General features: G+C 44.4%; 2 protein-coding genes and 1 long non-coding RNA gene across 10 annotated transcripts in view; 2 read left to right on the top strand and 1 right to left on the bottom strand.

Annotated features, from left to right (window-relative positions):
- Nucleotides 1-7,299, top strand: part of NFE2L1 (NFE2 like bZIP transcription factor 1) — a 33,524-nt gene extending 26,225 nt beyond the window's left edge. For 6 of the 8 annotated variants that reach the window (XM_083408605.1, XM_083408606.1, XM_083408608.1 and 3 more), the window contains 4 exons: nucleotides 98-313; nucleotides 2,279-2,368; nucleotides 2,790-2,951; nucleotides 4,059-7,299. In XM_083408605.1, coding sequence (XP_083264731.1) covers nucleotides 98-313; nucleotides 2,279-2,368; nucleotides 2,790-2,951; nucleotides 4,059-5,375 — 1,785 coding nt within the window. In that variant the 3' untranslated portion in view covers nucleotides 5,376-7,299. The remainder of the gene's footprint in view (nucleotides 1-97; nucleotides 314-2,278; nucleotides 2,369-2,789; nucleotides 2,952-4,058) is intronic. The other 2 variants (XM_083408609.1, XM_083408610.1) reach the window with 1 other exon arrangement.
- A 298-nt stretch (nucleotides 7,300-7,597) lies between these two features.
- CBX1 (chromobox 1) lies at nucleotides 7,598-16,812 on the bottom strand. Its single transcript, XM_083408806.1, has 5 exons — nucleotides 15,683-16,812; nucleotides 12,877-13,047; nucleotides 11,536-11,713; nucleotides 9,714-9,808; nucleotides 7,598-8,989 (listed from the first exon to the last, which is right to left on the bottom strand). Exons 1-5 carry the CDS (start codon nucleotides 15,688-15,690, stop codon nucleotides 8,845-8,847), a joined length of 597 nt encoding a protein of 198 aa, XP_083264932.1. The 5' UTR covers nucleotides 15,691-16,812; the 3' UTR covers nucleotides 7,598-8,844.
- Nucleotides 8,956-14,682, top strand: LOC310662031. The gene is made up of 2 exons (XR_014504209.1): nucleotides 8,956-9,036; nucleotides 12,534-14,682. It is a non-coding gene; the product is annotated as an uncharacterized lncRNA (long non-coding RNA).
- Nucleotides 16,813-27,365: the final 10,553 nt, after the last annotated feature.

The raw sequence follows: 27,365 nt of genomic DNA, 5'->3' as shown, positions 1-27,365 counted from the left end.
GGGGAGGGCATCCTCCAGGGAAAAGAGGGCGGCAAGGAAGGGAGAAGCCTTATTACGAGTTTTTAAAGTCCCCCCCTTGTTTTTCTTTTGTTTTTAGGACATTGATTTAATTGACATCCTGTGGAGACAGGATATCGACCTTGGAGCTGGGCGTGAGATTTTTGACTACAGCCACCGCCAGAAGGAGAACGAAGTGGACAAAGAACCAAATAATGGGGAGGAGTGTGGGGATGGCTGGAGGAGCAGAGGGGGCGATGTCGCTGACAGGGCCTTGCTAGTGGATGGCGAGACAGGGGAAAGCTTTCCTGCGCAGGTAAAAAACAACAACAACTCAACTCCCTAGTTGGGTAGGACAGTTTTCTTATCCACCATCCTGGGATTGTTCTTTGTAGCTGTTCAGTAGAGGAAAATCTGCTGCTCCCTCTCACTGCATGCTTGGGTAGGCCTTGGGAAGAAAATAGCTGTGATGCTAGAAAATGTCCTCCCCCTTTCAACTTCAGACACAACTCTTAAAAGGGAATTACTTCTGAAACACTGATGTTCAGTGTTGCTGATTCTGCCCAGGAAGCAGGCAGGGCTGCTTCTCCGTTTGCGTTGGGTTTGAGTGCATAGATATTCATTACCTTTCCGTGCTTGGTTAAAGGCCTTGGTCTGTGCTTTGTTGCTTTGTGGTAGTCCTCAACATACACCCCTTGCTTCTTCCTAGGCTTCACAGCACCACCTATCATCCTTCTCTTAGCACCCTGGCTTCTTCTCACCTCTGTTCTGTGAGAATTGGGCCTTCTCCCATGTCTTATTTTTGGTTGCAACTGTTAAGAGTATGTTATTTAGTAAGAATTTTTAAATCTCTCTCTATAAATCTCATTAGTTTGGTCCTAGCCAGCCTCCTTCCAAATGGGGCTAGGATTTATCAGAGAATCCTGCTAGCAGATGCTGTGGGGAGGCCATTTCCCCTTATTTCTCTTTATAACACCTCACACACTGCTCTGGAGCCAATTTTGTGGGGGCAAAGGGGACAGCAGGGGGAATAGGTAGAATCACCATGAGTTTCCCCCCAACATGGCAGGAGCATCTTGTGAGTAGGATTCTACTTGGGGTTGCTCTTGCTTGGCATCCTAGTCTAATTTTCTTTCTAATTTGGTGAATCCATTCTGAGTCTTCAGAGTAGGACTGTGATATCCTATCAAAGCCGGTTAATAAACTCTTGACCCTGGATGGCTTTGAGAACAGTTGTTCCTGGGCACATCAGATCTCCAGATTCAGTTCAGTCAGTCCCCACTTATAAGACTGCAGGAATGCAGGGTAGGTGACAGCCTCTGGAAAGGCTCACCCCAGGTAGAATATCCTCTGGAAGCAGAGCTTCCCTTCTTGGGGGCTGCATCTAATTCTGCACCAAGAGAATTTGCATTTGATTAAATTTTACTGTGTGACATAAACCGTTTCTTGACTTCAGCATTTCACATTTTGTCAGAATGCAGGGTGTTTGAGAAGAGACTCAGGTGTGTCATTGGAATAAGTAGTGGGGTGGTTGTGGAGGGGTTGTGGGACAGGGAACTGGATGTGGTATTGGAAACCGTGCCAGATAAGACAACCATGTAGCTATTGGCTGTTGAGATGAGTTTTTAGGAAACTGTGTCTCTTGGTCAGGACTACCTGGTTCTGAGCATTTAGCCCTGTCCCAGGCTGTGCATTGGACTACATCACTGAGTTTCGTCCATGTCTGAGACGGGTGTCACCTCAGCATTAATTACATTTATCTAAGTTCAAGAGAAGAATAAAAGTGAGTGGGGCGAGTAGGAAAGATAAAGGTTAGTTTAGTTTATTCAGCTAATAGATTGCTTTACACAGCCAAAAGAAAAGAAGTCTCTGTGTGAATTACAGAGACAGTAACACACAAAATACAATACTTTTAAAAGCAATGCAGATGCACTATATTGTGCATCTACAACATCAGCAGCAACATAAAATAACCACCCCATCCACATAAAAATGTATACAAACAAGCACACACAAACACAGCCACTATTAATGCTGCTGAAACGTCCAGGGGAATAAAAACGTCTGCCTGGTGCTGGAAGGATGACAGAAAAGGGCTATTTTCTCAATGCCACCCTCCAGATATCTCTTAAAAGAGGCACATAAGAATAGGAGAATGTACAGGCTTTTAAAAAAAAAAGTTAGTCGTATGTTTCCGGTGGAGGTTGGTCTGAAAAAGTTGAAGGGCACGGGTATAGATGATCTCACAGTAAAATGACACTTGAATTATTTGCTCTTCCAGGTGCCTGGTGTTGAGGACCAGACAGCCTTGTCCTTGGAGGAGTGCCTTAGGCTGCTGGAGGCCACGTTTCCCTTTGGGGAGAATTCGGAGGTGGGTCAATGATGGCCCTTGGGAAAGGGAAGATTTAAATGCTTAGTAGTAACAGCATATGGCATTTCTATAGACGCATTCAGTGTAAAAAATGGACTTGGACAATCTTTATCTCATGCCCTTGCCATAACCTTGTGAGGCTGTGAATTCTTCCAAATGAAGAGAAAAGCTTGTTCTTGTTCCAGGCACAAGGCCAGGTAGATTAGCAGGAAAGAAGTGGCGAGAATGCCACCCCTCCCCGCCCCTGCAAATGCTTTAAAGCCCCTAATACTGTGGTTGCAGGGAACCTTGGGAGTGGGGGATGGCTGTTACAGTCTGTATCAGAAGTTCATGCAGAGAGGAAGCAGGAGTAATGATTTGTTGCTGACATGACGCTTCGCTGCCACATGCCTACCATGACTGAAAGGTGTTTTGCTTTCAGTTTCCAGCTGCAGATGCCCCCAGCCTAACTGAAGTTCTGCCGAGTGAGAGCGGGCCTTCCACTGTGCCAGACGGGCTTCTGTCTCCCCTACTAACAGGGACAGAGTTGCCCTTCGACCTGGAGCAGCAGTGGCAGGACCTCATGTCTATAATGGAAACGCAGGTGAGGAAGGCTGGCTTCTACCCTTGTTTATTTTTCTAGGTCCTCCTCTGCTTTCTCTTCAGGTGGGTTTACCATGCCACTGTTTAGTGTTTTGCTAGGTTTCAGGCAAATGTGAAGGTCGTTAACATCTGTTTTGTGAATTTCTCCTTCTGTAGAAGAATGATCTTTCTGCTGCTGCTGCAACCATCTTTCCTATAACAATAGGCAGGAGCCTAGAAGAATTTGCAGCAAATGGGAAACCAGAGTTGCAGAGTTAGGTGACCATCTAGTTCAAGAGTCGTCAAAAGCAGTGCACACACTGTACCAAGTGACTGCCTGCAACGTAGCAGGGCAGCGGTCCCCTGGGAAGGGCCAAACAAAAGACATCTCTCTCTTCAGGGTCATAATAAGCCACTACAACTTGGGGGCAGTTCTTTCCCACCCTTAAAACAATATAGCATCTCTGTCACAGGATGCATGCAGCCTATTCATTATCCTTGCTGGGAAAATGTTTTGCCTCTCTGCATACCAGGTATTGATTTTTTTAAAAAATTAATTCCTCCACAAATTGCACAGCCACTGCTCCCGACCCTGGTTTTTTCACCTCTGGGCTGCCAGATTGGGGGTCAGATGATACTCTTCAGGTGGCCTGATTTTGTCTAAGAACAATCAGTTTCTGAATGTTTGTCTGCTGTCTGCTTCCTATACTAGACAAAAAGATTTATCAGTGGCGTGTCTCAGATATGAGCCATTTCTGCCCCCTTCCTGGACCCACCCCAATAACTAGGTAGCTAGCTATAGAGGAGTATTGAGTAATGCAGGATGCAGACCTGGCTTTGGTAGATAGGGCACAGTTGCTAGCAAGCATGCTGCATTGTTATGCAAGTTCCTGATTTGTTGCAAACAGAGACCCGTGTCCCAGTTCTCCACACGTGCAGGTGGAAGGAAAGTGAGTTCCCTTCATGCTAATGTACTTAAAACTTCTGAATGATTGGGTCTTTGGTTTTCTTTGCTCTCTCATAGGGTCCCTCTTTGGAGGACTTGTTTTGTGTACCCGTTTATTCAAGTTGTGTTCTAGGAGGAAAATAGAGACACCTAGAGTCTGAAAAGTTTCTTTCCCCTTTTCAGGGTATGGAGGTGAACAGCACAGCAGCTGCAGGGACCCTGTACGATAGCACAGGTGGAGACATTCTGAATGCCAACTACAGCCTTGCTCCATCCACCCCAATCAACCAGAATGTCAGCCTGCATCAGGCGTCACTGGGCAGCTGCACACAAGACTTTGCTTCCTTGTTCAGCTCTGAGATGGAGAGCCTCTCAGTAGCTGGCAGCTCAGCTTTGTTGCAGCTGGTTCCTGACAACTCCACTGGCTTCAACACCACATTTGGCTCTACCAACCTGAGTGGGATCTTCTTCCCTCCCCAGTTAAATGGCACTGTAAACGAAACATCTGGGCCTGAGCTGCCAGATCCTCTTGGGGGACTCCTTGATGAAGCCATGCTAGATGAGATTAGTTTGATGGACCTGGCCACGGAAGAAGGCTTCAACCCAGTGCAGGCGTCCCGCCTGGAGGAAGAATTTGATTCAGACTCGGGGCTCTCCTTGGACTCGAGCCACAGCCCTGCTTCTCTCAGCAGCTCAGAAGCATCGTCGTCATCATCTTCAGCTTCCTCCTCCTTTTCTGAGGAAGGTGCTGTGGGCTACAACTCGGACTCTGAAAATGTGGACGTTGAAGATGCAGAAGGGGCAGTTGGGTACCAGCCAGAGTACAGCAAGTTTTGTCGTATGAGCTACCAGAACCCTTCTCAGCTGCAATATCTGCCTTATCTGGAGCATGTAGGTCACAATCACACCTACAACATGGCCCCCAGGACCTTAGACACTGACGAGCCCCAGCCAGCCACCATGGGGAAGAAGAGTGCCAAGGATAAACAGGCAGACTTCTTGGATAAGCAGATGAGCCGAGATGAGCACCGGGCCCGAGCCATGAAGATCCCTTTCCCCAACGAGAAGATCATCAACTTGCCTGTAGAAGAATTCAATGAACTCCTGTCCAAGTACCAACTGAGTGAGGCCCAGCTGAGCTTAATCCGGGACATCCGGAGACGGGGCAAGAACAAGATGGCTGCCCAGAACTGTCGTAAGAGAAAGCTGGACACTATCCTCAACTTGGAACGGGATGTAGAGGATTTGCAGAGAGACAAGTCAAAGCTGCTCAGGGAGAAGGTGGAGTTTCTCAGGTCCATTCGCCAGATGAAGCAAAAGGTGCAGAACCTCTATCAGGAGGTATTTGGCCGCCTGCGTGATGAGAATGGCCAGCCCTACTCCCCGAATCAGTATGCCCTACAGTACGCAAGTAATGGTAGTGTTATCCTAATACCACGCTCCTTGGCTGACCAGCAGGGCAGACGTCAAGAGAGGAAACAGAAAGACAGGAGGAAGTGAGAGGTGATGAATGTTGGCAGGAGAGTGCAAAACTTGCAGAAACTGCATCCTGGAGAAAGGGCTGAGCCCCGAAGAATTTGAAGGAACTTTCACGCCTTCTTATCCAATATATCTTCTCAAACCATGATAGCTGCCAGTCAGTGTATAGGAACAGACTGCTGGGCGGGGGCCTACAAGTCTTGAGAGGCAGAATGGCAAAGCATGTAGGGAAAGACCTGTGCCCCCAGCAGCCTGGAACCCATTATTGAACGTTGAGGGAGGGGGGACAAGCTGGCATAATGTGTGTGGGGAGGGGGGTGAGTCTTGGCAGAGGATAGAAAATCTGAATTGTTAAAGCTGGATATTTTTTTTAAGGAAAAAAAAGGTTAAGTGGACAGACTGAGCAGGCTTAAAGTCCCCCCCGCCTTCAAACTTCGATATTTCAGATAGCTGGTTTTGTTTTTTTCGAACCAGTTTTGGCATCAGTTGTGCGCGATTTGACAACATGACTGAATCCCATGACATAGCCGCCATCCCTTCCTACATCTGTATGTATATGTAAGTGCAGGTGGAACACATTAAGTTGTGTTTGTTTAGGGGAGAAGGGTGATTTTTTCTTAACCCTTTTCAGCTCGGGGGAATGGAGAGATCTCCACGCAAGGAGTTACCGAGTACAGCCTTTTGGGTGGACTTTGAGTTAATCTGCCATAAAGGTTGGAATGGTGAGAGTGGAAAGGGTTAATAGAATTACTATGGTGATGCATCTTTCCACCGCCCCTCTCTTCCATTCAAAACTCACTAAGCATGTCACTGCCCACAGTGAGGAGCCAGTGTTATACTGGGCTACCATCAAGGTACATTACAAGATGGCGCATGGTAACTGCATGCTACAATGCTGACATTTCTCACTGATTTGGCTTGAAGAGATTCATTTTGTGGACAAAAGGGGGTGTGAGGGCCAGGTGTGAAGGCTGCACTTTCATTTAGCGGATGCTGCAAGGTGGAGGGGTCTGGTGTGTGATCACCACTTGGTCTACAGCACAATGGGTTTTACCCCCATAAAGTGGGCATGTTGTGTAGAGCAAATAGCCATCTATGGCAAGCCCCTTTCTTAATGGGCACTTTGGTTTTAATTTATTTCTGTAGGACTTGTGTGCGCCTGTGTTTCCCCGTTCCCATAGGGCTGTAAAATGGATTTGTGGTATGCAGGAAGGAGAGAAGGGAGATGTTTTCCCCCAGATGATCAAAGCTGCTGAAAGGTATTTCTGCCATTAAGACTCGGTGTGTTAAACTGTGATTCCACAGCTGGTTTCTTTTCTGTCCTTGGGTGGTGTCATTCCAACTTCCCCCTTTCCCCCTCCTTAAAAAAAAATAAGGCAAAGGGTGAGGGTAGTGCCTTGAACACAGCTGGCCTCAAGCTCCGAGGCAATCCTCGAAGCTGTTTAATTTGCAGTATAGCACAGCTGGGAGTATTATTGACTTTACCAGCATCTGATGAGCTAAATGGCTTTGGTTTTCCCCAGTCAGTCCTGTGTATGTGATGGCGTGTGAGGACGTAGCACTGAAATGGGCATCCTCCAGAGAACTGTGGGGGTATGAAGCACTGTATGTAATAGAGGCAACTTCTGCAGCCATATGTTCTATATGATCTTGTTTTTCTCAAGGCCATGATTTCTTACAAGGAAAATATAAAAGGTGAGAGGGGAAGTAAACTATCGGTGAGTCTCTCCCACCTCTCGGGCTTCTGTGATTTGACAGCATGAAACTTGAAGCACAAAATGTGTTGGAACTGTGGCTGGGTTGCTGGAGGATAGAGCCCTGATGTGTGCATGTGTTAATTTATTTTTTTCTGTAGAGGTTTTATTTTGAATGGTTTCTATGACCTGTTGGGGAGAGGAGCGAGAGCGTATGAGCACAGGACAAAAATAAAATGGCTTATTCACTATTTGAGGATTTGTTTGGTGTCTTTAATTTTCTGCACTTTTCTTGGTAGCCCTAGCCCTGTGTTGTGATAAAAGGTAGGCTCACCAAATTCAGCATTACAATGATCAAGGAAATGTGCCTTCTCTTGACTTTATGTACTGGCCATGCTCCCCCATAACATACTGCATTTCCCCTGCAATACTTCTCAGTTCAGCATATCACTTATTCCTGCAATATTTTCTAGTTGCAATTCAGTACTTTGTATTGTAGAATATTTTCAAGGAAGGCCTGGACCAGATGAAGAAGAAAAAGAGCAGGACTATAAATCTAAAGTTTTATTGAGACAAAAAGACAGTTCAGTATGAAGTTAAAATCCAAACACTTGAGTTTTAGACAACATTTTCACAGAAACCTAACCATGCTTTGTTTTTTTTAAAAAAAGGTTTGTACACTTCTACGTACATACCACCCCCCCACACAAAGGATGAATGGGGGGTCAGTGGCTTGTGGGGTGTTTGAATGTCAGAGGTAAAATTGTCCTTTGGAAGAACAAAGTATCGTTAGCTTAAAAATGAAATGGGTAGGACTAGGGCAAGGGAAGCAATCATAAATGCCCAAGTCTGAACAGAAGATAGTTGTTTACAGAATATTCTGAAACCTACTACTACCTTGTGCTGTAGGGGGTAGATTTCACCCCTACTTTCCTTCCCCTTAATTAAAAGGATGTCTAAAATGCCACATACATACAAGAGCGAGGGGGGGGGGAGAGAGGCTAAAAACCCTCTGTTTCTGGTTGGTTAGAAGAAAAAAGATGCAGAGGTACTAAAAAATTTGTCACATGGTTTGGGAGCAGAGTGCCCTCACTATGACTAGAGGGCAAAATATGAAGCTGCCTCCTTTCCAATTCCCGCAGTAATAATTCTGGAAGGCGACTGTATTCATAGTTGCAATCAAATTGTAACTTTTTACACTTAGACACATAAGCTCCAGCCTCGCAGGAGTCATCAATTCCACTTGCAGCAGGAGGCATGTATTTTGTAAGAATTGCAATTCTGGATACAGATACCATGAACTGGCCCTCCCCAAATCAATCAGAATGCACCCTCCCTTCCCACCCCAACGATACACCGATAATAGCAAAAAGGAAGAAAGAAAAACTACACGCATGCTAATCTGTAAAAATGCAATTAACACTATTGGGGAGTAAGACTGTAGATCACAGAGATGGTCTCTGAAGAACACACAGCCTCTGCCTGCTATCCCTTTTGGCAGCCTGTTCCAACTCTATTATTTTTAGTTATTTTTGCTTCACACCCCCCCCCAAGCAAAGAACAGCTGGAAACTCACCAATTCTCTCCTCTTTCCTCATGTATATATGATGAGAAAGGAAGAAAGGGGACAGCATGTTGTCACACCTAGTTGTCAGGGGCATAGAAATTGTCCGGTTTCTACAGAGAGCATCTTCCACAGCCGCCTCTTCACTTTCTCACTCATGTTCAAACCCACAGTTTGATGATTTAATACAAAAGTCGGCCAGAGGAAGGATGGGGACAGAAGGGGAGGCAGGTTAGTTCTTCTCATCCTTCTTGTCATCATCTTCTGATGGATAGGAGTGCCATGTCAGCCTTTCCTCATAGAACGAGATGACCACCTGCGGGCACTTGATATTTGCTTCCTTGGCAGGTACCAGATCAGCTTCGTCAGAGTTCTTCCTATACAACCAAAAGGTGGGAAATTTGGGATTGATCCCAAATAGAAGGTATGAAGCTATCATTCTAGCATTAACATTTCTGCCAAATGTGTGTGCATATGGCTGAGTCTGGGGTCATGTGATCTTAAAGCTCTGGATAATACTGTGAATTTAATGCATGGCTTTGCTGTTGATGCATAAGCACACCGAAGATTATTGTCCAGAAGGATAATACAAATCTGAAGTACCTTAACACTTGCCAGTTCATAGAATCATTGGCCACAAATCCTGATGCCTATAATGCAAAATACGATTTATAAGCATACCTGCCTGATCCACACAATCCTTCCTCAAGGCATGGAAGGATTGTGGGAATGGGTTGCAAGAGCTAGTTATTTCCAGTTATGACCTCAGAATGCTTGCAAGTAAAAGACAGTTGAACCTTACACAACAGAGAAAGCAGATTCCAAGTTTCATATAAATCACTTGCAAGGAACTAGAAAGCAGCAGATCAAAATGCAAGAGGTCATCAAAGTGATGAGGCTGTATAGTAACAGCATTCTGCAGCTAAGATAATTAGCCCCCTCCTAAACTTTTAAAAATGTTAGAGAACCAATGGCCTTGCCACCTGATCTCATGACAGACACTCACACCATTAAGTAGCTGTATTCCCAAAAATTCAACATCTGGATTCTAATCTCTCATGGAGGATGCACAAGGGAGAAAAGACAAAGGAACAGACTTACCATTTCATCAGGAACATGAGCTCTCCGCTGGAGTCTGTGGCACCAATAATCCGCTCTGGTTCAAACCCTCTTGCAAAGCCTCGAGGCTTCTCAGCCTGATGAAAGAATTGGAAAGGTTTCTGATTATTGCCTTTAAAGGGTGACAGAGAAAACAGACATTGAACTTTATTTGGTGTTATGCAGAGGCAAAACAACTGCCAGAAAATGCCTTTCCAGTGACCTACTTTGGGGGAGGGGGATATTCAAGTCAAGAATGACATGATGTAGATGCTTTGTCCATGCATAATTATACTATGAGATTTGAACTAGTTTTAAAGCTGTTTGAGCTACAACAATTCCTAAGAATCCCATTAATTCTACATCTGTGAAAGTGTTAGATCTCCAGCAAGAATTCTTAGCATACTCACAAAAATATTATTCAAGCTTCTCTGGTACATGGTACCAGTTTAATCAGTTTCAAGCTCTTTATAATATGGCACTGCTCTACAGTGCATATTAAACAAGGAGGTTTTAAGACATAAAGGGTTTCTTATTTGGCACTGCAATTTTAAACAGCTCATTCCAAACAAAGTAAGACCACACCCATAAACTTCCAGAATCTTTCCCACTTTTAATCTACCATAAAATATTTGTGTGGCACTACTGAAGCAATTGCCTTGCTTGCTAGAGCAAGAACTTAGCTGGCAGGGAGGGAGGGAGAAACAGACATCGGAGTATGCTAGTGAAGCAGAGAACCTGCTCTTGTTGCATTCTGGTTTCTTCCTCGGCTGAGGAGAGGTGTTGGGCTCAACCATTCCTGGAAATAATTTGCTGAGAAACTTCTTCATACTACCATGAAGTATATTCCAGAACAAAGCTCCGGCATTGAAAGACTTCAGAGCTACATTTTGGTAAGCCCTAGCTTAATTATGTTATGTTTCCAAGGGAGGATGTGGAGAAAAGAGCTGGAGAGGAACAGCTGAAAATGGGAGGGTGTGAAGCAAAGACAGGAAAAAACTTAAAAGAATTCAGAAATGAAGAGGACGAGTTGTGTGCTAACAGGAAAATGCAACAATATAAAAGGGATAGAAGTGCTAAGCATTAACCAATAAATAAAGGGAGGACAAACAGACAAACAAACAAACAGACAAACAAACAAACAAACAAACAAACAAACAAAGAGTAAATAATGCAAACAATGGGGAGTGGGGAAGAGAACTGAACTTTTGAGAACCCATACATAAAAAATATTGGAATGGTCTGGCTGTTTTTACTTAACCACACAAAACTACTATCAGAAGTCTCTTGTCTTGAAAGAAAAAGGAGGGATAATGTGGCTAGAAAGAGTTTAGAGGCAGAATGAAAAAAGGCTGTATTCAACAGAATGCAAGGCAAGACACAGGGCAGACTCTACAAAGAGAAATACATGAGAAAACAGAAGCCCACCAACTGCCAAGTCACCAGATCAGGACCATGACACTTTGCTTCCAGCATACTAACACAGCAAATGGAGTCTTCCCACTATAGCAGGTGCATCCCCAAAATTGAAAGAACACATAGCCACATTCTCTGATGGGGAGGTAACTGGGCTGGGGGCAGAGATTCTGGTGAGAAACACCACTAGTACCACAGACTAATTAATGTCAAACATATTCCCAAAGACACTTGCAGCTGAGGCACTACACTACACAGTTATGTAGCTCACTTTAAGGCAATAAAGATCACTGCTGTTAGCTAGTGTTTTACCCTTTCAGAGACATTAATCAGTCCTTTTTAATTTGTCTTTAACTGCAAAGCATAAAGCAACCCTCATTGGGCCACAGATGGAGAGAATCTGCCTTACCTCCTCTTTCTTTTTCTTTGGTCTGCTTTCCTCCCCCCTATCCTCTGAATCAGATTCTGCCTTGCGCTTGCTTCCCTCTGACTTGTCACTTTCATGTGCAGTTTTCTGGGATTGCAGGAACTCCGCAATGAGGTCAGGGCAGTCGAGGTTCTCCTCTGGCTCCCACGTGTTATCTTCGCTGAAACCATATAAGTTTTATCAGCTGGACAGGACTGCAAAATACCATATTTTGTAACTAGAGTTTTTTGCAAAATAGCCCCTTTAAGAAATTTATCTCCCTCGTTATGGGACCTGTAAATTCTTGGCACAAAATCTATTAAAATGACTTTTATAGGAATGGGGAAGACTTAAAATCTACAGATTTTTGCAATGATAGGCAATTTCTGCTAGAATCCTGACATGGTGGGTTGAGATTCCTGAAAGGTTTTCTGGAAATGCAAAGAAGACACCCTAAAGTTGTAAACTTGAGAATGTGACTTAAAGCTGATGGACTGCTGTAAGGCAGACTAGGGAGTGATAAGGGCAGAGTAAAGCTACCAGATTATCAGCTCTCTGTTATTCTTGACTGGGTGCTGACTTAATGAGATGGACCCCAGATTTGCATTATTTAGGAGAAGGAAAAAGTGTAAGTGCAGACCTGGAAGCCTTCTGCAGAAATTGCAACTTCTCTACAAGCACATCAGATTTTCAGCTTCAACACTAAACAGGCAGATAAATACTTTTAGGCATGGTTGCTTTCTCCTACACATAACTAGCAGTCTTAGATACTTTCCCCCTCAAGCATCCCCTTACAGCAGAACTGAGGACTGCTTATTTGCCCAGAAGCACACAATCAGTTTGAGGCTGACCTGCACTCTGAACACATACAAGCCATCCACACACGTGAAAACATTCATTTGCTGCCAAACTGGGCCTCAAACAGAATTTTCAAGGTAGAAAGTACTTTTGGGAAGGAAAAAAACCACACCTGTTTCTCAAACATGTTTTCCCTCCTGCAGGAACAGAATTAATCCCCACACATTTCTGGAAGAATTCCAAAAGAAGATTTCAAGACCATGAATTAACCAGAAATGGGATGGGGAAACGCAGGTATTCAGCAGCCCTGGCACATCACCCTAGCCTAGAGCAAGATAAAAAAGGCCTAAAGAAGGCTTCTAAACAGCTCCTGGGTGACAAGGCAAGGCAGGCTTTGAAAACCGGAAGAGATGTTCCCCTCTCTCAACACCAGTGCGCAAAGAGATTAACCACAAGTATATGTGGACCAAGAGGCTACTGATTTTATGGGCTACTAACCTTTAAAGATTAGTTTGCAAAGCTGAAATAAAGGGAAAGCAGCCTTACTCTGAGAAGCCTTTCCACTTGAGCAGGTATTCCACTTTCCCTTTCACCACCCGCCGGTCAAGGACCTTCTCCACGACATACTCCTCCTCCTCTTCTTCTAGGACCTCCTCCACTTTCTTCTTGTTCTGCTTTTTTCCCATTGTGCTCGCCAGCTTTGCAGTTTTAAGGAGGCTGTTAAAGAGATAATGCAGATATATAGCTTTAGAAACTGCAATTGTCAACACCAGAGATCCATGGCACTTACAATTTTTTGTCTGTCTTGTCATTTTATTTTTTAATATGAAAACATTTTAATCTAAAAATACACAGGGAAATGTACAGTGTAGGAAAAATGTTCCAGAAGCTGCAAAGTGACACAAATAAAAGAGATACAATATGTAGTCACAAAAGCACAGTGAAACGCTGAAGCCCATCAATATCAATGGGACCCACATAAACCCAAACCTTGCTGTACAACATCTATCCACATATACTGATTATTAAAAAGTAGATGCAGCACCTCATGGTGAACACTTTCCTATGACAGCTAATCAGGTTCTACCTTTTTCTGCAACAGGACATACATGACTCCTTTTCTAGAATTTATGTTAAGACTTTCCCCTTGCCTCAACATGCAATTGCATAAAAACTAATGCTTTCCCCAACTCTAGGTACTTTAAAATATGGCATATGAATCACAACTGTGCTCAACATGTTCCATCTGCCAAACCTACGATATGTTTGTTGCCCAAGCAACTTATGACAGTGTTAACCTATACTGAACACTTGGACCAACTGTAGGAAGCTCCATAAAACTAACATTTTTCTTCCAAAAGGAGCAGGCTATGCAGGAGACAGAATCACTGTGTCTCTGCAGAACTTTGAAGTTCTTCAGGCCAGGCCTTTCTGCTTGCAGCAGGAAAAATTCCCACCATATCCTCCCTCCACCACTTTCAGAAACAACAGGGCTATGTTTGTGACTATACAGCAAGCACGGCAGTGCTGGGGAGAGAAGGCATCCATGAGTGGTGGAGGCACCACAAGGGTACCCAGCAAGCATAGAAGATTAAACAGCTTGCTTTTTCTGGAAATGAAAAGTTACAGTCTACCGGAAAAAGAAAGCTATGCTGGGCTTCTGCAGGCAAGGCATCTCTCAGCAGGAGGATGCACTTGTCTCAGTCGGGGTCTGATAAAACATAGGCAAAAGGGGCCGTCAAGCACAGCTAGGTTTTAGAGGAAATGGGTCTCGTTTGCAGTGAAGGATGGCTGGCTAGGGAAAGAGACCCACAAACAGCAGCTGAATGGGGAGGAAGGAAGATTTTTAGAGAACACAATTTCACGAAGCTTAAACTAGTCCTGTCTCCCTCACAAATGCTGGGATCTTGGCACACTCATGAAGTCACTGTTTCCAAAATTATTTTATGGAAGAAAACCATATTAAAACTAGTTTAAAACCAGTTTACATTGTGTAGACATTTTCCTCCTTCCAACCAGGAGGGAAATAACATGCGATCTGCACAGCTTGGTGTTAGTCCTATACAGTGCCAAAGCTCAGAATTTTTGGAAGTGTATCTCAGGAATAGTAAAGTAGTTGGGAAGAAACATCATTTTTTTTACTCTGAGGTATGGAGGGGAGTAGCTAGGCATCTTCAAGTACAAGGAATTCTATTCTTAACCAGCATGACCTGGAAGCACTGGGACTTCATATTCCTCATGGGCTTCAATACAATTATCAAGCGTTTCAGTGAGATCTCTATGGGCTTCACACAATGTTTCAAAGGTGCCTGTGGTCTATAAAACAGACTCCATCTTGTATACCCCATGACTTAAGAAATTGAAAGTGGGCTATATGGATTTCATCAGGCTCCATTTCAATTACTTTGACCTGCTTTGTTATCCACACTGATGCCTACATACATGCACAAAGTTTGAGGGGTTTTTTTGGGGGGAGGGGAATATTTGGGAACTATTTTTAAGGTAAATCGCAAAAAACTCATCAGCCAACACAGGTTGCCATATGTCCGGATTTTCCCAGACATTTAATATTGTATTGGATTGGGTTGCCAGACAGTGGGAAGCCAAGAAACACAACACAATTCAGATTCCAGAACCTTTAACTTTGGTTCCTTTATTATGAGAAAAGGGTTTCAATTGACCTTAAATTTTCGTTCAGTTCAGTCCTCAGAATTCCCTTTGATCAGAAGTGGTGTAGCTCCTTTTATAGGCCCCTTGAGCCAAACTCAAAGTGGATTGTCTTGAGAGGCAAAGGTGTGTCTCCAGCAAAGTCAAACTGCTGCATTGGCGGCACAAGCCTAGACAGTGTGTACGGAGATCCTGGGCTGCCCAGATGACAAGACCCCACCCCATGGCCTCGCTGATGTGGTCCCAAATGAAAGCAGAGCAATACATTTGGCACCAGGTTGGCTGCAGAAGTTGCCGAAAGGAGACATACAAGATGCCATTCAACTGTCTTAGGGACTCCACTCTGAATTTGTGTAGGGATTACTCCTTAGCCTTTTCTTCTCCCGAAGATGTCCCACAAGACACTGGAGGTGTAGGATCAGAGTCTTCCTAGATGGGCTAACTTCCCAGGTTGACAAACTTCCAAAGCATGAGACAGCGGCCACACCCCAGGAAATGGCTTTGACTGGTTGGTTAAACCAGGTGAGGGTCACTGCGGCCGCTGTCTCATACTGAGAGCTTCTAGGAGCTGCAGTGGAGAGCTGAGTGCAGGTAGGGACCCAAAGCTGGACAAAGTACCCCAGGAGCACGACATGTCATTCACCATAGGTACTACCCCTCCCCTAACATCCCAAACCAAAGCTACCTCTGCATGAATAGGTGTTATTGTCAGTGTGCCTTGTTAATCTTTCAGCTGGAGGGCTGCCTTCCGTTCCAGGTAATTTTCCAGGGACCTTATGCCAATGGTGCGTGAAGCCAGATGGAAATGTTGGCAGAACTATTGATGCAAAGTTTGCCTTTACCTATACAGTACACTAGTTCCTACATATACTCCTCTCTGTCCTCTAGTCAGCCTTGCAAACACACTTGAGAAGTATGAATCAAGTAGCAAATGAAAAATGCAACCTAGGAGGCCTGAAGTTTATATACTTTTGAAACTCATCTACGCATAGCCCCACTGCTTCTACACTAATCACTTTTCTACCTTCAAAATGGCTTTTTCATTATTTTCCATTAAAAACACCTTTCTAGCATTGTAGCTATAAACAGCCCAATGCATCCTCCTATGTGCTGTTCCCATGTTGTTTGATGGGGTAGTACAATTAGTCTGACTGGGATAAAGTAGTTACTAGATATTTAATAGTAAAACACCCCAATGGACCAATGCATGACACCTGTGGCATCAAGCTGTAAAATAAATGAACTATTGTGATGTATGATGAATGAAAAATAACTTCATTTAGTTTGTTTGTCACAAAGGAGCCTTGCATAAGAGGATCAGACACTTAGTTTTAAGAGATCATGTTTACCTTAAGCAAGGAAAGTAGGGAAATTCTGATATATCTGGCTAGCAAAAATTATATTTTCAATCAAGGGAAATGTCTAGAGCAGGGCGGTCCAACACATGGCCCTTGAGGCCTTTTTGGGTGGCTCTCAGCAACATTTAACCCCCCCCCCCCCAGCAGCCCATGAGCTGCCTTCCCAAAACCTAGGTGCTGGGCTTTGGGAAGGAGGCATGAGTGCTCTTGGACCCTGCCAGAGCCTCGCTTATCTGACTTTGGGAAGGCAGCATGATGGCTGGGGCAGGGGCATCAATTTTGGGCCTTGCTTCCCTACCCAGCCCAGGGTTCTATGTTGAAGTAACTCTTGCGGCCCACTTGGTATGAAAAGTTGGACCACCCTCATCTACAGCCTTTAATTCTCCGCTTTGTGGTTGTGTTACAGTGTTTTATAAGGTTGTGATATTTGTTTTTTAGTTTTATATTTTATAGTTCACTGTAAGCCATTTTAGGAATATGAATTAGGAAGGAAGGAAGGAAGGAAGGAAGGAAGGAAGGAAGGAAGGAAGAAAGAAAGAAAGAAAGAAAGAAAGAAAGAAAGAAAGAAAGAAAGAAGTACTTACTATCAGCAGTTGCAAAATAAGTAAGAACTGAGCAAGGCTTTATATACTGCTTCTCTCTTAATACCAGTTGCTGGCAAACAGCAACAGGAGAGGGCTATTGCACTTATGTTGTGTTTCTTGGCTTCCCACATATATTGAGTTAAGCTACTTAACTGTGGGAAAAGGGAACTGGGCTAGATAGGCTTTAGGCTGATCTCACAGGGCCCTTATTTTTGGGTCTACATGCTTATGACTTGAACATACGTCAGGGTGGCATAGGGAATAAAATGCTGGACATGGGACTAGGGAAATCTAAGTTCATTTCTACACAGTCATAAGTCTCACAATGTGATCTTAAGCTAGTTACTACCTCTCAGTCTAACCTACCACAGGGAGGGGGAAAATGGGGCAAAACCTGAGCTCCTTGGAAGAAACATGGGGCATAAATGTAATAAATAAGATACATCTCTCTCATCAAATGAAACACTATTTGCCAATGTGAGCCATCATACAATATCACTGCCTAGATACATTCGAAATAGCACCCCATTATGCGGTCCTTTCACTCTAACAAACAGATCCACATCGACTAAAATTCACATATCTTAAGTTTCCTAGTTATTTCCCTGCAGTACACCCCAGTTCTTTTTATCTTTTAAATATTAAACCTGTGCGCTCTTCAAACCAACAGTGATCATTTTGGCTGCTTTCCAAGTCAATTAACACCCTCACCACTCACTACTCTTATCTTCTTCTATCCAATCACCACTACATACAAGACTGCCTAGCTGTATGGTCCCATTTCCCTTCCTCCAATACTGCACTATGATTATGCTGGTTTGGAGGTGCAAATTTATAAAAACCCTCACCTACCTACCTTAAAATTTTAATTTCACCCTTCCTACCCACATTAGTCGTTACACAATCTGTATACAATCCATTTATGTTTTCCCCTCATTTTAGCCCAGCTACACTCCAATACAGACTCTGAAACACTTCTGTCTCCTTCACAGGAGCAGCCTCAATCCCAGCACCCCAGTCAATGTTCTTGTTACACTAAAGAACTGACCAACTTCACAAGCACTACCACCTTGGGCAGATGATCCCCTTCCTTGGAAAAAGTCCCTACAGCTTTACTTTCATAGTTTCTCGAATAATTATTCTGCCCCCCCCCCAATATCCTACCATTTCATCTCCCCTTATTAACTGTCTAACAGAGGAAAGTCCTCTTAACTAGCCATCTCAGCTCCACGTAAACCCACCCCTATTACCCCTATTCTGCATATTTCCTCCCACTTTCGGGGGCGGGGAAGGACGGACGGACCTATACCCACAGCACTCACCACCCACTGCACTCACACTTCTTCCTGCAACCATCCCCCCTTAGTATTTTTTACATCCATTCTTCCACACGTCACCCCCGTCGTCATCTTTGGAGCAGCTTCCTCGAACACCTATTAAAAATGCGCGGGCGCGCACACACAGGCTCCCTCCACCGGCCCTTGCATTTGGACATCCCCATTTATGATACCGCTACAGCTTCTTTTAGGAAACCTTCCTCCACATTCCTGTACGCGTTCATTAACGCCCCTCCCCCCCCCACCGTTATTTACTACCAACGCCTTCTCGATTTCCCCGTTCCCACATGAAACCACGCTCCCCACCAAATGCCGCACCTTAGGTACACGGGGGTTCATTTTGTGGGTCCCCCTCCCCTTGCACCCCTCCATCTGCTCTCCCCACTCCACGTCTCCCCCTTTTGAAATAGCTCCCCCACACATTATGCGCTTCCCTCCCCCCCCCATAGACACCCCACTTTTCGGACCCCACACCCACAGGCGCACTTGGGAAGAGCCATAGCCGTCTCCACTCCGAACTCACGTATTTCGCCTCCCTCCTCAGAAAGCACTGTGCCTATTTCCTTTCTGCCCAGAAAAGCCCGCCCCCCATTTTAAAATACTGTACCTCTCTTCCCAAGAGGAGCCCCCGCTCACCCAGGAATATCCCCCCCTCCCTCAGCACCCCCCAATATGGCCGTCCAGCCCGCGCGCGCGATGTTGGCCCCCTGCGCGCGCCCCCACCCCGCGCTGCCCGTTTTACCTTCTTCAGCCCCGCCAACAACGCACGAGGGGAAATAAAAACAAACGGGCGGGAGCGAGAAGGACGGCGCGAGCGGCGCACGGAGCGAGCCGGTCTCGTTTCAAAGCAGAACAGAGCGACGGTTGGACAACGGGCCTCCCGCGTTCGCTCCACCTCCGCCAAACAAAAGAGCGCTGCAACCCCTTCGGCCCGCCGAGACGCACTGCGCATGCTCCTGCTTCTCCTCCTACGCCCCTCTTTCTAATTCCCTCCAAGACCTCCTCTCGCCCGCGGCATTTTGGGACCGGATGTTGTCTTTTTCCTTCCTCTACCCGTAGACATAGGATATAGACTCGCGTACGTCGCTTACTTGCGAGTCTTTTCACGCAAGTAGCCGCTGAGAGCGCAGCACCGCCGCGATGGACAGCAAAGCAGCCTGCACAGACACAAACACACAGCCGCGAAAACAAAATCTTCCTCTTTTCTTTTCTAATCATGTGGTTTTTGAAAGAGGTTCCAAGCAGAATCCTATATGCGTCTTCTACTCAGAAGTTAGACCCACTGAGTTCAATGAGGAAGACTGGGAAGAATGATGGAAGACTGGGAAAGGATGTGGAAGAAGGGGGTTAAGTTTACTGCATGCACAGTATTAAAAGAAAACATTATGAAAATGATGTATAGGTGGTACTTAACCCCCGTAAAATTAACAAAGATTTATCATACGAATGAAAATTTATGCTGGAAGTGTAAAGAAAAAGAAGGTACTTTTTATCATATGTGGTGGACGTGTCCTAAGGTTAAGGACTTCTGAGAAAAGATTTATAATGAGTTGAAAAAAATGTTGAAAAATACATTTGTTAAGAAACCAGAAGCCTTTTTACTTGGAATAATAGGATTGGAATTGCCCCCAAAAAGATGTTAGACTATTTTTGTATGCCACTACAGCGGCAAGACTGCTATTAGCCAAAACTTGGAAATCTCAAGAAATACCAACGGTAGAAGAATGGCAGATGAAAATGTTGGGAGTTTTGGAGCTTGCCAACCTGACTGGAAGAATCCGCAATCAGAAAGAAGAGGAACATCAAGAAGACTGGAAGAAATTTAAAAATTATCTAGCTAAATATTGTAATATAAGATAATTAGAAGGTACTTGAAAGTATCAAATAGGCCTAGGATTAGAATAAGAATTTTGCATAGTAATATGGATTTAAGTCAATAAGAAAAGAGATGAAGATAGTAAACTGAAGGAGTACATTGTAGTAGAAAGATGATTTTGGAGAAATGTTACAAGGTGAGAGAATGAAATTCAGTTGGGGAGATTTGAGGAAGTCAAGTTAATAATGGAATTTAAAATGAACTTCAGAAGGAATATGTGTTTTATTGTTTTATTTTAGTATTGTAATGTTCTTTCTTTTGTGTGTTTTATATGTTATATCTGTTAAAATCAATAAAAAAAAATTGGGGGGAAAAGTGGTTACAGAATTGCAGCTTTTAACAAGCGCAGCTTAGTTGCATGCAAGCCAATGAAACACAAAGCTTGTGTTACAACTGAGTGCAGGATTTGGCTTGCAAGGTAAGCCACCCCCATTCTGCAGTATGTGAAGCATGTACAGTATTTCATTGACAGAGGGCAGGTTTCTTTTAATGCCTGAAAAGTTTAAAGGGCAGTTCTTCACGCGAAATATCAGAAAAGCCCTAATTTTTGTCGCCGTGGCTGCTGTCTTTTTAGTGGACACACTGGTATTCAATCACAGCAGCACAAAAATCCTGGGTTTCTCCATTGTTTCCAATGAATAGGCACGAAGAGGGGCATGGTAAAGAAACCCAGAAGTTTCGTTTCCGGACATCCTACACTGTCCGAAGACTTTCCTTTCACCACCTATCTGACTCGACATTAACTTTCAGTCTAACAACACTACAAACAGGAGGTTGCTGTGCCTCCTGGGAGTTGTAGTCTCATGGCAGACAATACCCAGGAACATACTGTAGTTCTTTTTGTTCTGAATTTGTGTGCTGAAGTGGATTACAATACTCAGTACTGTACATCCCAAATAATAGGAAGGAGCTATTTTTGACTCAACATTAATGTGAGCAGAAGAAAATTTGATTCCCACACCCAGGGGAGCTTTGCAGGATCAATTTCCTCTGGGGAAGACAGCACTAAAGACAGCACTTTATCTATTTACTGATTAAAATATACAGGTTGAACAGGTGGGAAGCAAGTAGGCACACAAGCAGTCAATGCTAGCTGTAAAAACAGCAGCTTCAGAATCAACAGCAGCCCCTAAGACAAAGCATCTTCTGATCCAGCTTTAAGCAGCACCCTGCTGGATCAAACCTGACCAAAGGCCTATAAAATCCAGTATCTTGTTTCTCAGCGCCACCAACCATTGTCTCCTGGCTTTAGGTCCTTTTAGATTAAAAACAAACAAATTAACATGATAGGCCACTGACAAAAAGCAACACCTGTTGTTAAACCATAAACTTGAAGGCTATATAGGATAACTTAGGATATATCTTCATTGGTACAGCAGAATAGGATGGTCCATAACAATATATTCTGACCTCCCCCCACAATCCTTTTTTTATTTCTAAATTTCAATTATTTTTCTCAAGAAGAGAGATTGGGTGGCTTACAATAAATGATGCAGCATAATGCATCAGGGACAGAATCTTAGCACATATTAAATAGTGATGAATAGAGGTTTGAAATTCTTAATGTTTTTGCATTTGGGGGAATTAAAACTTGTGTGACAAATGAAAATGTGCAATCTTAGTCTTTCAAAAACCATTTGATGTGAAGTATTTAGGCCACATGGAAATGACATCTGAAGCCACCTGTACCACTGACAGCGCAATCCTATCTATACAGGATAGCTCAGTCTTGTGGAGATCATTCCAAGGGTTGCAGCTTCAAAAGGAAATTTACATCTGTTTTCACCCCAAGAAACAAACTCAGAAAGGGACTGTGGAAATAGAAGTAGGTTAGAGTTACGGGGAGCAAGGGATATTTTAGCTCCTATCCTGAAGGCAGTCCCTATTGCAACCCTTTCTTTCCTCCTTCATGTGGATGATTGCTATTCATTCTTAGTGAGGAAAGTACAGTATTGAACTTGAGGACATGGCTTCAGTGAAGGCAACCTTTCTTCCATTCATGACACTGGATGACTCAGGTCTCAGTGACAGAAATGTAACAGAGGGATGTGTTGAATCTCCCATCATAGCAACAGGCACCTTCTTAATACAGAATAAATCTGGGGACATTATTGGGTTCAGTGAAATGTGTCCTTTCACTTGGAATGTGTTTAAAGTAGCTTAGTGGTAATCTAAACCTTCAGGGAGGAAATTGTCGTGATTGGGACTTTGCCACTTCAGAAAACAGTGGTACCTCGGGTTAAGTACTTAATTCGTTCTGGAGGTCCGTTCTTAACCTGAAACTGTTCTTAACCTGAAGCACCACTTTAGCTAATGGGGCCTCCCGCTGCCACTGCGCCGCCAGAGCACGATTTCTGTTCTCATCCTGAAGCAAAGTTCTTAACCCGAGGTAATATTTCTGGGTTAGCGGAGTCTGTAACCTGAAGCGTATGTAACCCGAGGTACCACTGTATACACGTGTGCTAGAGGGAATTGAAAAGTTTGAACGCTTCCCTAGGAAGTGTTAGAATCACAGGGAGAATAATTCCAGCCTAGCCTTTCCCCTGCCTAATGGATCCAGTCTCTTCCCCAGCACAAACTGTGTCTATTCATGTGATGAATGAATTCTAATAGACTGACCATATGCATGTTTATTCAGAAGCAATTTGAACTATGTAAGCGCAAAAGACTGCAGCATAACTGTACCACCTTAATTATGTTTAAGGCTGCATTCCCATACAGGGAGGAAGGCCCATTGAACACAGTAGGACTTACTTCTGAGTAGACATACATAGGCTTGTGTTGCAAAAGTCAGTTAAAAGGAAACTGAGGGCTGTATCCAATGCTAATCCTACTCAGAGTAGACATGATTAACCCCAAGTCATTAATTTCAATGGGTCTACTCTAAATAAAACTTCTTCAAGACAACCCTCCCTCCGACAATCCTATAAGTGCTAACGGGACTTACTTTCGAGTAAGCATGCTTAAGATAGTGCTATGCAATAAGGTACCGATCAGAACATGCAGTTAACATTTGTTTGGGATGAATTAATCCGGAGGAAACGTTTATACAGGACGCAAATTGCAAACCACAGTCTTTAAGCAAAACGCACAGCTGAAATATCGTCCTTTCGGGCTATTAATTCTTGCTGCGGTTCGAAACTGCATTTCCCATCAGCCAGCACGGCTCACGCAGCCGAGAAAAACTGATCACGTGGGAAAGAAAATCCCACCCCCCCTTTTAAAGCTGAAGCGCTCGGGCTCGGACATTCTTAAAGGGGCCGCGGCAACAACAGCAGCTTAGGCGGGTCGTTGCAAGAAAACAAAACAAGACAGTAAGCGGAAAGCGGGGTGCAGCTGGATAGAAGGTGTGAAAGACGAGGAGGCACCAGAACCGCGCCCTTTTTAAACATTTTATTTTAAAAAGAGCGTGCAGTGTTCAGTAAGCGAGGAGGGAGGGTTGGAAGTGAGCCATGGGGGGGGGGGGAATTAACGGAGAGGACTTCGGCACGATGAAGGAAGTACAGAGCAACGATTGCAGAAAGGAGGGGCGCGGGTGGTGGTCGTAGGTCGCCTAGGCTGGTGCTGGGATCGTGTGCATGGGCTGGGCGTGAAAACGGGGGTGCCTGTTAAGCACAGAAACAAGACTGCATGTTGGCGTGGACAGGGGTGTCGGGAGGAGGACTGTGGCGTAAAGCAGCAGCGAAGAGTCGGGAGGACAAGCATACCTCGGCCAGGCAGGGCGCTTTGCTGGCAGACGGTCCTGTTGCCCCCCGAGGGCGCGCGATGCATCTAGGCAGGTCGGGGCTGGTCAGGCGGAATCCCGTGTCTACTGCCTGCAGCTCCATTATGGGAGGAAGGTGGTATAAGCGGACTGAAAGAAATAGGCAGATCAAGCTGTAAGGATCTTGAGAGTAGCGGGGCTAGGAAACGCATCTGTTTTAGATCATGGACGATTGCCGCCAGTCGGGATACTTGAATTTTGAATTAAGCACCTGGTAAATTTCCGATGTAAGCTTAAGAGGGCTGGAGATCTTGGGCCGTGCTCAGCGGCTACCCGTTGAAACTTAAGTTACTTATGTCTATTACTTATTTCATAAAATTTATTTCATACCCCCACTAGCCTCGAAGTGGCTTACAAAGAGGGGAAAAACAACTAATATAAAAATAGAAACGGTAATAAACTAAATACCGCTCAAAGCACTCACAAACATAGTGGAACACAAGAGCCTGCCTGATGCCACTAGGTAGAGAATTCAAAAGTGTAGCATTGGTTTCCATGGGCCTTGAGTAAGGTTAGCATTGGACACCACCCCCTCAAGTTATTTCCTGAGACACCCGTCCCTCCCTGTTACTGTTATAGGTCTGTTGGCATTTCATAACTTCTGCATGGTTTCCCCTTGCCTGTCTGTAAACTAGCAAAGTACTTGTGTTACTTACACACACCCACCCTTCTCCTAAGCACTGTGTGCAAACCAGATGTACTGAAACACACTGGAACATACTAGACCTGCCCCTTCACCACTTCCCCTGTGCCCTTCCTCCTCCTGCCTGCTTGTGGTGTAGGGTCTGAGAAGACCTATTATTGGAGGAAGCAGGAGGAAAGTGCTTCTTGGGTCAAGTCTGTGGGGAAAGTGGCATGGGGATGCAACATTTTCTCCCCAGAAAATACTGATCCTGCTCATTTATTTTTAAAGCTAACACTACTAATGGTAAGAGATTCTGAGTAGCTACTAACTTGAGACAACTGAAGTGAGGATTTTGACACCCAGCAGAAAAGCAGGCAGGGTTTATATCTCTACTTGGACTAGTCAGCAGGCACCAGGCTCAATTAGGCTCTTCTTTTATCTTCTAGTAGCTGAGGATTGCAGCATGGGATAACACTAATGCTTGGTACTTATGTAGCGCATCCAGGATGCAGAGCACCTGCAGCGTTAAAGGGGTTGTTATAAGGGTTAGTGATGAAGCTGAGTCAGTGCTGTTAATCCCCATGTTACTGCCTGCCTGTGGGAGGTCTGGTATTGCCTTGATGGCACCTGCTTTCTCTAGTAGTAACCAAATCACAAAGTTGGAAAGGCACCTCAAAGGTCATCTAGTCCAACCCCCCACCCCCAATGCAGAAAACCCACTACCAGACATTCCTGATAGGAATAAATTGGGATTATGTATGATGTTAAAGGTCAAAGATGTGTGGGCCAGGAACAGAGAGAGGGGAGTGTTTGGACTGTAGCCTATTTGAAAGCAATGATCCCTGACCTGGAATCATGCACATGCTAGAATTCTTGCATTTTTCCGCAAGACTGGGAATGGAATCTGAGGCTAAGCCCTGGTAAAGGGAAGGGCTGCTGAGGCAGGTCCTGAATAATAATTTTAAAAGGTTATTTACATACTGAACTTTTGTTTCCAAGATACTGGAGTGAGCAAAAAACACATATAAACAGATTTGAGGACTTGTATTGGCACTTAGCTTGCTGTTCAAAAAGAGGAAGAAGTATATGCATGTGTATGCAGTTTTTTTGAGCAGTAAAACGGAAGTGCAATGCCTAAGTTCGGTTCCCATCCCAGACTGTCCTGGGATACAGTGCTGGGATAGTGTTATCAGAAGGTTCAGGGGTGGCTGCCATAGCCCCAAACACTGTCTGTCTGTCTCTCTGTGTGTGTGTTTTCTCAATTGTTTACCCTTTCCTGCTGATGATATTCATAGGTGACATTGACACTTGAGGGCTTGTTCTTCCCTTCCCTTGGTCTTTCCATTTTTGGACTTTCTCTCTCTCCCTATTTTCTGCATACTTGCCGTGTCCCTACTCTGTTCTTCCCTCTATGTGGCCCTGCTTTCACTGCCATACAAGTTGGCACTTCACTGGGTAGTAGGCCCAAACCACCAACAGCCAAACACACTGACCCATTGCACCACAGGAGGGCAGGGAATAATAACTGTGGCTTGGCAGTGACAGTGGCTAGTCAGAGGTGGGGGTGGAAACATTCTGCATGTGCTCAGACACACTATTCCCCAGGTTCCAGGATTGAATCTTTTTGAGTCATAGCTGAATTAAGACCTAAATCATACTCATTTTTCCTGTGATCCTCAGAGCTCCTTTTGTTTCGATTTTGTAGGTTTTTCAAATCCAGCCCCGTGAATATTTCTAGTTCCTCAACTTTGGTTGCAGATCCGTTCCTAAATTCTGGAGGACTTGGAACCTGTTCAATGGAAAGGGGGTGAATGTGTTTGCCACCCTGAGGTAAAACAACTTCCAGATAGCCTCTTGCAGCAAAAAAATACAAATGAGTTTCCTAGTATGTACTTTAAAGACTTCAAACATTCAGTATACTTGACATTCATGTCCATCACAATATCCCTCCTAATGGCATTTTTAAGAGCAGATTGGGGAATCTTTGGAGATGGAAATGGAATCAATGCTGTCCAATTGACAAGGCTGTTGTGAGAATCAGATAAGGGTTGTAGAGTGTTTTGCAAGTCAATGTAAGTGCTACAGAAACCATAGCAAGCCAGATTAGTCTAACTGATACTGGTGGTTTGTTTAAATTACCCACTCTTGCCCAATAGAAAGGGAGAATAATGATTCCTTTTTAGCAAGTCTTTCCAGCTCCCCATCCTACATGTAAATATAATGCAGTATTCCCCCTCTCAGTTGCCAAAGTCCTGCATTACTTTGGTTACTGAAAATTGTGTCTATGGAGGGCCAGTATTTAAGGTTGGTAATTTCAGGCATTTGCTGAGATCCATGCCTCAACCAAGGGTCACTACCAACCCCTCTGCTATCTCGGCCTTTTCACTGTAAGCAACTGAGCTGCAAAAGCAGTAGCAGCACTACCCTCCTCTGCTCCTCTTGCCATCTCCTTCTGGGAAGCTGTATGGATTGGGTCCAGAGGGAGAGAGCTAGCAAATGGGCAGTGGTCACAGCAGCGAGGAGGAAGGGGGTTTGCTAAGGGCATCTTGCCCGCCATTTCCCAAGATATCTACATTTCTACAAGGTCTAATAGAGTTGGCATTTATCATGTTATCTTCCCACAAGGAAGGTGATTCCAGGTGATGCCACTGCTGTGTGAAAAACTAGCCATGGTTTTACCAGCAACGGAATGCTGAATACGGTTGTGCTTTGGAGTAGTAAAGTGTTTCCAATACTTGGATTGTTACTCTCTCAAAACCGCTGTAAAATACGTCACTGGGCAGAACTGAGGGCAGGGGTAACCTCCTGTGTGTGCTTAATGGATT

Source organism: Podarcis tiliguerta (assembly GCF_965153285.1).
Source record: "Podarcis tiliguerta genome assembly, chromosome: 13".
Taxonomy (NCBI): domain Eukaryota; kingdom Metazoa; phylum Chordata; class Lepidosauria; order Squamata; family Lacertidae; genus Podarcis; species Podarcis tiliguerta.
The sequence above is the reverse complement of the archived record's forward strand: the minus strand, read 5'-3'. Positions and strand labels throughout refer to the sequence as shown.

Coding starts and splice junctions, on each gene's coding strand:
- CBX1 (XM_083408806.1), bottom strand. Junction 11,714..12,876: donor AAGTGGAAAGGCTTCTCAGA/GTAAGGCTGCTT, acceptor ATATGGTTTCAG/CGAAGATAACACGTGGGAGC. Junction 8,990..9,713: donor CTCATGTTCCTGATGAAATG/GTAAGTCTGTTC, acceptor TTGGTTGTATAG/GAAGAACTCTGACGAAGCTG.